At 37.9% G+C, this 12,635-nt stretch overlaps 1 protein-coding gene across 2 annotated transcripts in view; it reads left to right on the top strand.

Moving 5' to 3' along the window:
• Positions 1-12,635, top strand: part of FRY (FRY microtubule binding protein) — a gene marked incomplete at its 3' end in the record, with an annotated part of 178,470 nt that overhangs the window by 96,585 nt on the left and 69,250 nt on the right. For both annotated transcript variants that reach the window (XM_082001351.1, XM_082001350.1), the window contains exons 23-30: positions 33-157; positions 335-392; positions 4,169-4,260; positions 4,459-4,631; positions 6,515-6,675; positions 7,438-7,548; positions 10,215-10,369; positions 12,419-12,518. In XM_082001351.1, coding sequence (XP_081857477.1) covers positions 33-157; positions 335-392; positions 4,169-4,260; positions 4,459-4,631; positions 6,515-6,675; positions 7,438-7,548; positions 10,215-10,369; positions 12,419-12,518 — 975 coding nt within the window. The remainder of the gene's footprint in view (positions 1-32; positions 158-334; positions 393-4,168; positions 4,261-4,458; positions 4,632-6,514; positions 6,676-7,437; positions 7,549-10,214; positions 10,370-12,418; positions 12,519-12,635) is intronic.

The following is a 12,635-nucleotide window of genomic DNA, read 5'->3' as shown; positions in this document are numbered from 1 at the left end:
TGAAATGTCAATGATTTCTTAATATATTTTAGGCTATTGGAACTCCATCTGTTGGAGTCTTACTAAAGCAGCTAGTGCCTTTGATGAGACTTGAAAGCATAGAAATAACGGAATCACTTGTATTAGGATTTGGAAGAACAAATTCCCTTGTTTTCAGGTACTTCTTCACTTACCATATTCTCAATTATTTGCCTCTAATTGAAATGCATTACTTTTGTTGTAATTTAAATACACTCAAGTTTTTATTTGCACTTTAGACATTAGTGTTTATGTATTGATTAAAATATTGATGCTTTTCAGAGAAGACCATGTTTTGTTTACAAATATTTTTTAGGGAATTAGTAGAAGAACTTCACCCGCTAATGAAAGAAGCCCTAGAAAGAAGACCAGAGGTTAGTTGAGAAAATTAAATGTACTAGTTTCATTAAACTGCAAAATGAATTTAGAAGTAGTAATTTTGTCTCCTTGAAAAACAAAGAAATTCTTTTGTACTAAGTAACAATTTAAACTCTATGTGCAACAAGACTTTTGTTAATTGTGTATAAGAACATAACTTAAAATAATTCCATAAAAACTTAGTTTAATTTAAATGCTATCAGTGATACAAACTGTGCAATATAGGAGTCTGTTCTGAGGAAAAATTTCCAGTCAAATATGGAACATCTTCAGAGGGAACTCAAATATATTAGAAATCCACTTTCAATATCTGGAAAAAAATACCTTGTAACACAGCTGGACTACAAGCACATTTCGTGGCAGTGTTGTGATGTGCTTTTATTTGCAGGGTAGGCATGATCATGTCTCTCAGTTTCAGTTGACTCTCATTTCTTTATTCTAAGTACAGCCTGTTAACTGGCAAATTCAACATTTTTTTCACATTCATTATCATAGAATCATAGAATAGTTTGGGTTGGGATCACCTTTAAAGGTGATCTAGTCCAACCCCCCTGCAGTGAGCAGGGACATCTTCAACTAGAGCAGATTGCTCAGAGCCCCGTCCAACCTGACCTGGAATGTTGCCAGGGATGGGGCATCTACCACCTCTCTGGGCAACCAGTGCCAGTGGTTCACCACCCTCATCGTCAAAAATTTCTTCCTTAGATCTAGTCTGAATCTACCCTCTTTTAGATTAAAACCATTGCTCCTTGTCCTATGGCAACAGACCCTACTAAAATGTCTGTCCCCATTTTTCTTATAAGCCCCTTTTCAGTACTGGACGACTGCCATAAGGTCTCCCCGGAGCCTTCTCGTCTCCAGGCTGAACAACCTCAACTCTCTCAGCCTGTCCTCATAGGAGAGGTGTTCCATCTCTCTGATCATTTTTGTGGCCTCCTCTGGACCCACTCCAACAGGTCCATGTCTTTTGTGTGCTGAGGGCTCCAGAGCTGGATGTAGTACTGCAGGTGGGGTCTCACCAGAGCGGAGTAGAGGGGCAGAATCAATTCCCTCAACCTGCTGGCCACGGTGCTTTGGATGTAGCCCAGGAAGTACTGTCCTTTGTTATAACAGAAAGTAGTGCTAGAAGAGATCTCAACAGATCATCTGATCTGTCCAAGGGAGACATTGTGTCTTGTGTCATTCCTGACAGATGTTGTCAGTTTTGGACCATTTCAGCTTTCTCCAAGACAGAAGTCTGAGATGGCTCTGGAGGCAGCTCACTCCCAGGAGCAAGTCTCAGAAGGCACCAAGCTACCAGACACAGTCCTCCAAACTACCCCAGCTGCTTTTGCTCTGCAATGCTCCCCTCATCCCCTGCCTCCCTTGCGTGCGGCAGCGCAGGGGCCAGGTTACAAACCCACTGCTCTGGCTGCAGCACAGCCCTCTGGTTAGAGCGGGCAGTTTGTGATAAGAAAACATGAAGTGATAACGCCTTGGGCCGGAGAAGCGTTGCACAAGTCCCACTAGGCAACATGGACATAGCCAGCCTTCTTGAGGTCTTCTGGAGCAGTGTGAGTATGAGGCAGCCTGTGCCACTTGACTTTAGGGCCACAAAACAGTCCCTGTCTGTGTTTACCAGTGTGGACACAGATATTTTGTTCATGCAGCTCTGCTGAGAACTCTGCAGGGACATGTACAGCAAGCAATGTCGCTGCATTAATACTGTCCTTTGCCCAGGCTTGTTTACCTGGTTCTCAAGCAGTTTCAAACTGTGTGTTGACTGCTCTATCCTCCACAGCAATACCTTTCAATAAGGTATCCTCATGGTGACCTGGTGTGCTGTCCTGTCTTGCTGAGTCATAGTCTTTGGTGCAGAAGCCGCACAGAGCATGGTGGTCAGGAAGAAGTTAAATCATTAATAGGTGGACAGAAGCTCCCAGCTATGCCTAATATGGAAATAAACAAAAATTAATTCACCTAGTGGGTGTTTCATTCTGGTTAAGTTTTATGTGGACAATTCTTAATAATTCTGTGTCTGGCAAACGTCCACTACCATTTCCACTCCATGTTGCTCAATTCACTTGTGTGCCTTCCATCCCCATGAATTCATTGATTTGAAGGTCACTTGTTTTGATACTGGGCAGAAGTGGACTAATACACGTTAGCGCAGCCACTTGCCTTTGCATTTCTGCCTGTGCACCACTGAAGACAACTTAGACTTGAAAGGCCTTTTCTGGAGGCGTACATATCCAGTCTACCCTCAGGAAAGGGATCACAGGAATGCAGAGGTTTACAGTGTGCTGTAAGAGCAAATTTAGTACATGGAACCATCAGTAGAGGAATATGAGAACGTGAGACCGCAATGTTAATTCCTGTATTGCTACTGATATGAAGAACTGGGCCATCTTCCTGCAAGCAGCAAGTAAACCCAGGAGTGACTGTATGGGTCGTGTAACTATAGAGAACACGGCAGGCTTTGTTGTCAGCAGGCTTCCTGTCAGCAGCCAGGTATCCGACACATCCGAAGTAATGTCCTTGAACTGACATATGCTATGACTAGAAAGGGAATTACCAGCACAGCCAAGAACGGCAGGGGTAAACCAAAATGGACATTACACAAGATCTGCCATGTGGGCACTGGCACAGAGCTTGCCAGACCGCCTCTGACGCAGCTGTGCCTGTTAAATACTGTGTTACAATAAAACTGCTTTTTTCTCTACATGTGCTTCCTGGAAGCTTTCAGGTGTAAAGGGAAATAAACAGGACTCTGAGTAGGCCAAATCAAATGGCATACTGATTTGAATAAAACCTTCGGCTGATTTGAATAAAACCTGCAGACTGCCAGTCCTGGGTCAGAATGCCAAGGAAAGTATCATGTCCTTTTCCCAAGCATCTGCTGCTGGCCATCAGCAGAGTCAGCCTTTGATCTGACTCAGTCTTGCCATTCTTAGGTTATGAAGAGGAAAATTTGAGCTTTCTCTTAGCGTCTCTCGTTCTGGCAGCAAAGTGCAATGGCAGCTTTTTGATCTTCTCATATTTTTTTACTTAGTGGAGATGCAGGATACAAAGAAACAAATCAATTTAGCCCTTAAAAGCAAAGAACAGGCCTTTTTGCATTCACATCTTTCACAGCAAGATAGAAGACAGAAAGGACAGCTTTCTGGAGGGTGATGAGATACAAGGAACCAGTTAACAACAGTGCAGTCCTGTTCTACCGGAGGAGTATGTTAACTGTGCGTACAACCACTGCAGTCAACACAACCATGAGTGTACTAGAGTGCTGTCTGCTAGGAGCTAACTTGAATATGGGTGGTCATCTAGCTGTAGCCTTGTCAAGTTCAAGAATGGCTAACCACTAAAGTATTTTCCTGGTGTCTGGATATCTGTTCTGCACTTTACAATGCTTCCAGCGCTCAAACTAGGTGGTATAAAGCTAATATGAATATCCCTGCTACCTGATAGCATGTTTGTGGCACAGGAACCTTGAATGTTAACTAATTTTTATCCAGTATTTCACTATTTCATTTCCACATTTTCAGTGAGGACTAAGGTAGCTGTTTACAGTTGTTGAAGAATAGTTGAAAGACAAAAATTTGATCATATTTAGTTCTGTGTTGAGGTATAAGCACACAGTTATTATGAAATATCCAAAACTAGTCAAGTTCCATCATGAAGAAAATGCTTGAACTGAAGTTCGTAGATCTCACTACTGTGCTGACATTTCTGGAGTTACTAGTTTCTAATGTATGCACTTATGCATGTAAAAATGGTTGTTTTTTTAAATTCCAAGAACAAGAAACGTCGAGAACGCCGAGATCTACTAAGACTACAGTTACTGCGAATTTTTGAACTACTTGCTGATGCTGGTGTTATAAGTGACAGGTAGGACTGTCAGTCATCATTAATATTGATCTCTAAGTGAAATAATTTTCAGTATTACAACACTGAGTTTATGTCAGTATGTTCTTTAAAGAATTGTGTAATTATTAGATATGGAGAGATTTTTATGCATTTCTTCAGAAAGCTGTAGCATAACTACACTGTTACTCTATTTTAATGTACAAATTTCCTTTATGCTAGTACAAATGGAGCCTTAGAAAGAGATACCTTAGCCCTTGGAGCCTTGTTCTTAGAGTATGTTGATCTGACTCGCATGCTTCTGGAGGCTGAAAATGATAAAGAAGTTGAAATCCTTAAGGATATGAGAGCACATTTCAGTGCAATGATTGCCAACTTGATTCAGTGTGTTCCAGGTATGGTGCTAAATTATCTCAACATATTATGAAATTGCATTTAATGTATGTATTGGAAAAGTAATTTGTTTCTTTATTTCTGTTTTTCACTGTTTGTGCATTATCATATAGTGAAGGTAAAGGGGAATGTGGACAAAAGAGTTCAAAAGTCTATCGAGAGTCATATAAAAAAAACTGTAAAGCTTTTTGAAGCTTGTAGTATTCATACATAAGAATAATCTCTTTAAAAGTCCAGCAAAGAAATGATCTGTGACCTCCGGAGCTTCAGATTTCTTTGACGTAAGGTCTTAACCTGCTTCCTTTTGACTTAGAGCCAGATTTCTCATCAGCTCAGGAAGGCCTTGAAAAATATAGGTAGGTGCAGTATTAAATGTAGTGAAAAACTTGCCCAAGGTTGAGACTGTATCCGGTGTTACCTGACTGCAGTTGTATAGCAAAGATTTCTCCAGCTGATTTCATCTTTTTTATATATTGCAAGATCAATTCAGAAATGTAATGTATGGAATTCCATTAGCAAAGAATACAAAAATGTCTACTTTAAAGGCCTCCGTATAATTACTAGAAGATGAGGTCTGGAGCTTACTCAGTCTATGTAAATCTCCTATCTCCAGATAATTTATGACAGGACATAACAACATTGGTAGCAACGAATACAAAGGAATCCAAAAGAGTACAGTAAGGGAATAAATAATGAACAAATGCTTTCATGTAAGTTCTAGTGTGCAAATTTTGTCAAAGAAGTCATACAGTTGCTTTCAGCTAGAAGATACATAAAAAGTATATAATAGTTGAAGAAGATAAGGAAAAAATGGCATCCTTGCTATTCTCATTCAAGTCAGTAAAAAAATTCTCTTTGAACCGAGTGGCGTCAAGTTCTTAGCTATTGTTAACCACCAAAATACTGAATTTCTTACCTTTATTGCTTTTCTGAATGATGCTCATTAACAATACAGAATTTTTCTAGTGGTAGAGTATTTGCAGAAGCCTTCCTCTTTGCACTTATTCTCACATTCTACAAGGTACATGACAAAGGACTGCATGTTTTATGAATTTTACACCATCAGACAGCTATGTTGTATGTTTTGAGAGAATGCCATAGTAACTGATGCAATTCAGTAATTCAGTATGTAATTCTATAGAGATGTATTTTCTGCTAACAAGACAGCTTTAAAATATATCAATAACTAAGGAAGCCATAACATTTAACTCCTAGAAGACAAATGTTTATTGTGTCAACGATCTATCATCTTTAGCCACTGTTCATACTAATTTGTGTTAGTATTGTCTACTTACACTTTGTGGACTTCCAGCACAGTTTCTAGATTAAAAATAATTGGCCAGTAGCAGTTTGCCAATCTCTTCAATAAATGTAGGACTGCCTCTGCCATCATGTTTTACTTTGGGGAATTAAAACTATTGTTTAAAAGATTTCTTTTATACCATATCTTTGTCATAAACAAACAGGTACCACGTTTCATTTCTTGTCCCTACCTATTACTGTACTAGAATATGACAAATGTATTGTTTGGGCTTGCATTTAAAGGATTGGGGAAAAAAAGTAGATATTTACCATTAGAGGAATGCAGAGGGAGTGAAAAGTCTGATTCTGTAATTAGTTTCTTGCATGCTGTTTCTAAAATTAGATGTACATGTTTGTATAAGTATACATTAATTCAGCACTGAAGGGTCTTAGAAACAAGATGCATCTTTTTCACTACATGAGATTTTTTAAAGCAGCTTAGATACTTTGGATTAAGTGTATACTGTACATTTGCGAAAAACTCCCTGTTGGTAGATATTTGAAATCCGTGTTATCATCTCTGCCGCATAAATGTGTATTTAACATTAACAAACCACACCTATTTCTATTTCTGTTCACTTAGTTCACCACAGGAGATTTCTCTTCCCTCAGCAGAGCTTGAGGCATCACCTGTTCATCTTATTCAGCCAGTGGGCAGGACCATTCAGTATTATGTTCACACCACTGGACCGTTACAGTGATAGAAATCATCAGATTACAAGATACCAGTATTGTGCATTAAAGGTATTAAAGTTTCACTGTCAAAATCAGTAATAGCAGTTTTCCAGTCAAAATAAAAGTAATTGTGGGTTTTATTTCTTTTCATTTCACAGAAATTTGAACTGGCCTACTTGGTGCAAACTTGTATACTTTTCAAGGCTAATTATTTTGAAAACAAGAATGCATTTTAAAATTTTATTAGCTGATCATTAACAGGTTATCAGATTCAGTGAGAGGATATTAGGCACTGAAATTAAATATAGTGCCAGTTCTATATCACATGCACATCTCAGGACTGTCTCCCACACTTGCCTGGAGACATGCTCAATAATAATAGAATACTTTTGCAGCAAAACCAGTTGCAACTCACCCACTAAGTAAGCTGGGAAAATAATAGCTTATGTACTTATATAAGGGGTATCCCTTGATGTAAAACAATGTTAATTTTTGCAGAAAGGTGCTGTTGAAACATGTGTGTATCTTAATTGTTTTGTAGGTCAATTTGTGAAGACTGGGTAAAATGACAGAATGTATTTTCAAGAATGGGGAACTGGGCTATAGTATTCCTTACAAAATGCTTAAACTGAGCATTTTCTTGAATCCAGTAACATCCATAGCAACATTAATTACTGGATTCTAGCAAAATCAGCTGTTACCATTTTCACCGTAGTTCCCTCAAAAATAAAAACAAGTGGCATTCCTGTTAGCCTGGATCTGGGCTCAAATCATTCTGAAAGGTTCGTTCCTGTTATTTTTTTGTGTAACTAAATTTCCTTGTGTTTTTAGGCCATGTCAGCTGTGCTCTGCTGTGGACCTGTGTTTGATAATGTTGGTCTTTCCCCTGATGGATATCTTTACAAATGGCTTGATAACATTCTGGCTTGTCAAGATTTACGTGTAAGTACTCCCCAAAATGCAACACTGATGAAAAATTTTAATCTCTGTACTGGGTGAGTAAAGAGTTTGTGAGTGTAAGAACTATGACTGTGTATATTTTGTTTTGTGGAGGAAACAATAGCTTTATGCAAGTTTCTAATACAAAAGTATAATTAATTTAAAAGCATTTAAATAGTAAAAGAATTATTATTTCTGAAAATACAAAATAGGTAAATAATAAGGTAAAATACTTGCAAGGGTTTTTTTTTTAAAGAGCAACAGTGTTGCTTGCAACATAAAATTTAGGTTTTTTGTCTGCTGATAAAGAAAGGTTAAAAATGTCACGAACTCAGAAATATTTGTATTTCTATTTGGAGTGCTTCTGCCCACCTGCTTCAAGTTTCTGTGCAATAAGAATGTAAAATCCCTTCCTGCTTGGTATCATAGATGCTAGTGAAACAAATCTGAGTGAAAGTGCGTGGGTAGATCTTCCAAAGAAGTCAAGACGATGTCGTGGTTTAACCCCAGCCAGCAACTAAGCCCCACGCACCCACTTGCTCCCTCTCCCATGGTGGGACAGGGGAGAGAATCGGAAGGGTACAAGTGAGAAAACTCATGGTTTGAGATAAAGACAGTTTAATAGGTAAAGCAAAAGCCATGCACACAAGCAGAGCAAAACAGGGAATTCATTCACCACGTCCCATGGGCAGGCAGGTGTTCAGCCATCTCCAGGGAAGCAGGGCTCTGTCATGCATAACGGTTACTTGGGAAGATGAACACCATAATGCCAAAGGTCCTCTCCACCTCTTCCTTCTCCTTTGTCCCAACTTTATATACTGAGCGTGACATCATATGGTAGGGAATACCCCTTTGGCCAGCCTGGGTCAGCTGTCCCAGCTGTGTCCCCTCCCAGCTCCCCGTGCACCCCCAGCCCCCTCACTGTCAGGCCAGCATGGGAAGCTGGACAGTCCCTGACTGCCCAGCAACAACCCAAAACATCAGCACGTTGTCAACATTTTCTCATCCCAAATCCAAAACACAGCCTCACACTAGGTTCCATGAAGAAAACTAACTTTATCCCGGCTGAAACCAAGACAGATGATAAGTGATTCAGGAGAAGAAAAAAACATCTTTTTTTCTTTTCAAAAAACATGTAATAGATTATTCTTGCAGTTTCTCTTCCATTTGTGGGAAGATGGGTTTTGACTTTGTAGCTATCCAGTCCTTCTGTATTTATGGCTGATTGGACTATCTCTTTGATCAAGGAGGAGCAGATTGGTGATTTACATGAAGTGGAGAGAGAGAACAATGATCTTTCCCTTTCTGGTATCTTGCACTTGCTGTTGTGGTATCTTGATCTGCTGTTGTCCCTAAAAATCTCATACCAGCAGAGATGACTGTGCTTGCTAAAAAAATGCAGACAGCAAAGCCTGAAGTGTCATGGAGCAGCTAGAGGATGCATGCTGTAGAAATGGTAGTCTATTATGAAAAAAAATTGGACAAATTAGAAGAAAGGAGGGATAGCTACAGAGAAAATCTCTTGGAAATTAGATAAGATTCTGGAATCTTGGTAGGGATGGAGCTATAAAGACGTGTACGTGATAACATATAATTGAAATTCTTATGGCTGTGGGAAGGAAATATAGAACAAGAGAAAGTAAAAGACGCCCTTTTCCTCCTGACGTTTTCATTATCAACAACAAATATTGTATCACCACATCTAATTGATCATTGGTATATACCACTCATAAAGTAACTAGGGGCAAAAATTACCTTTTTTTTAATAACTTTTCCTCTTGAAAAACGAAATTTGGATATGATAGGTGAAATTTGTTTTCCCTAAGCTAATCACTGTAATTCATGATTAATCACTGTAATGAAGGACTGTAACTAAAGTGCATCGCTTATGCAGCTAGTTCAGATTTAGGTGAGAAGGATCCTATCCTGTCCTTTAACATTAAATATCATTTGCAGTCTTTACAAGTAGTTAACTACACCTGGTGACAGAATATTAATAGGCATTAGTGTTTGGTGTTGCAGTTCTGTCCTCTACTGAAGGATCACAAAGGTGTAGTCCAAGTCTTACTTGTGTGTTGGTAGCAGTGATGGTAAAAGGATTAAGTGATACACGGTCTGTAGTCGTTAGAGTGCTTGGTGTAGCTGCATTAAACATACAAGATTTCATACCCCCAGGCTTGCAAAAGATATTTTTCTTTCTCTGCCTTGCTTCTGTGTTAGTCAAAAGAAAGATAAACATGAAAGTGTGTCACTTTATGAAACTCACATGAAGTAGGAAATAAGCATTTAACAAATCAGTTAAGCAGTACACGTGGAAGTTGCGCAAGAACACCTATCATCAAGATTAGGTGAGACTCTATCAAGTCTTAGATTTTTCCAAAGATTCTGCTTTTTTCCATGCTTAATTTTGGAAACCTCCTTTGAAAATTTATTTCATTTATGTAGTCTTTGTACATACAATTTTCTTTGAAGTGAGCAGTATTGAAAACTGAGTCACATTTCAACTGTGCTATCCCTGAAATAAGTTTATGATAAATTTTCTGATTTCTTTTTACTTAATTTGAACACTGTGTTTTCCCCTTGTTTTGCCTATGTCACTCGTAAGAGTTGTAGAGAATGAACACATCTGATCTCACCAATCATGTTTTGGCATGTATTTATATTCTCAGGTTCATCAGCTTGGCTGTGAGGTTGTAGTCCTGTTGCTAGAACTGAATCCTGATCAAATCAATCTCTTCAACTGGGCTATTGATCGATGTTATACTGGATCATACCAGCTTGCCTCTGGATGTTTCAAAGCCATTGCAACTGTGTGTGGAAGCAGGTATTAATTAATCTATTAATCTACGCTTTCAAATGCAAGGACAAATGGAGGTTCAGCTTGTGTTCGAAAGAATTGGTAGTCACACTCCTAACGTTATATAACGTTATATACTCTTAACTCTTGGGAACTGTGTCACTTTATTTCCATGATTCTGAAAACAAAGTGGCATGCTTGGTAGAAGATGATCTTACCGTATGAAATCTGTGGCATTTTTATGCTATTTTGCTTAGGAAGATACAAAATAACCATAACACACTAATTTGAACATAGGTCATAAATCTGATTTCAAAATATTTTGAAATACTTTATAAAAGGAAAAAAGTTTTAAATGTTATTAGCTTGAAAGTAATTGTTTTGTTCTTTTTCTAACCAGCTTTCATTTGATGTGATTATCTGTTACTTCTCTATAGACTGGTATCATCACTGCTGCTAACACTAAGCAAGCACAAGGTACAAGAAGACACAGATACAAATACTGCTTTTGTGTCAGGCCACCAGAAAATTTTTCATGGTTTTTTTCTGTATCTTTTCGAGACAAAAGTTGTAGAGAAATTTAATGGTAGTCTAAAAAAAAAAAAAAATGTAATTTGCACCTAATTGAAATCTGAAAATTTCAGTCTTGACAAAAAATAATTTGGTAAGATATGTGATCAGCATAGTTCAACAGAGAAATACTTGGGATGTAGCAAATCAAAACAAGTCAATTATTTTATTAGAATTTATCTGTAAAAGCGTTTTGTTCTTACAGGAACAACTAGACTATAGACTGCATTATATTGAGATTTTAAAAATATGAATGGAACTTTGTGTTTACAAATTCAGTTATTTTAAGGGGTTTTTTTGTTTAATGAGCACATAAACCTGTCAGGTTTTCAGCCAGTATTTTTTCCTCGGATTGTGTTACCTGTGCCACTGTGTCCTAAAAAATAATCTTGCCATACCTATAGTAAAAATTGAGAGTATGATCTGCACGATTTACTTTGAAGGGAAAGTCTGATTTCTATCAAGTTGGAGATTTCTATTAATATTTGAAAGCTGTTATGGTTTTTCCTCTGTTGTCTATCAATATGTATAGAGAGGCCACTGCTTAAACTACTTGTAAAATGAGCAGGAATGTATCTCATTGTTGATGTCTGTCTTTCTACAAAGAAACCACTCCCTTTCTTTTTTTTAATTGTTTTTTAAACTTATTGGAAGGGCAAAGAGACAGGTGTAGAGGGTGCATTGGAACTTGGGAATTTGGAATTCACAAGAAAGTCCCATGCCACGCATGTATTTGCAATATTTTTTAACACTAAAATACCCAAATAGGCATTCTGCAGCTACCCAGGAGCACAGTAGCTCTAGGCTGAGAAATTGCTGGTTCACAATTGAATCAGGTGCATTTAAAAATCATAATGAAAAAGCATAAACTTACTTACTGAAAATCCAACTATTGTGACATGGGAATTGCTCTTCTAGCAATATTCTTATTAGGTTAACACTTTAATATGTTTATCCGTACAATTAATGTTGACTTTATAGATAGTGGACTTCTCGAAGCAGTTCCACGTGTTTACTCTTTGAAAACAATTTTGATAGAACTGTTTAATATCTGGGAATGTTCATGTCAGAGATAGCACCTTTTCTCCAAAGGGACTGTTTTCATTGCAGCTTGGCTTAAGAGGTAGCACTTTATCCCTGGAAGTTTTCGTGCTACCCATCTTCTCTCATGAGTGTTGGCCTGTTCTATAAACAGTTTTTGTTAGAAATTAAAATCAATTGACAGTTATAGACACAGGTATTGCATTTCTCACTGTGGGTAACTCAATGCATTCCTAAGTATTAGTCTAAGGTAATTGTAAGTAATCCCTTCTTTCTTCCCATTCACCAGATGACCCTTTGATCAAGCAGCATGTGTTCATAAAAGCTCCTGTTCCCGTATTCTGGTAGTAGAACAGAGAAAAGAAAGATGACATTCTCTTTAGACCATATTACAGAGTAAATCAGAGTGAATAGAGTCCGCATTACTCACCAACGTTCATGAAAATGTACTGTTTATTCTTCTAGGAACTATCCTTTTGATATAGTGACGCTTTTAAACTTGGTGCTGTTCAAGGCATCTGACACGAACAGAGAGATTTATGAAATTTCCATGCAACTTATGCAGGCATGTATCAGCTCCTTTTTTTTAAAACAACGAAATGCATGTGTCCGCCTATCTTTGGGGTTTTTTTGAACTTCTTATAAAGTGCTGTTTATTTGCTTTTATTTTTGTTTTGAAAAT

Source organism: Phaethon aethereus (assembly GCF_964289735.1).
Source record: "Phaethon aethereus genome assembly, chromosome: 1".
Classification (NCBI taxonomy): domain Eukaryota; kingdom Metazoa; phylum Chordata; class Aves; order Phaethontiformes; family Phaethontidae; genus Phaethon; species Phaethon aethereus.
Note: the sequence above shows the minus strand (reverse complement) of the source record. Positions and strands in the feature narration are given on the sequence as shown.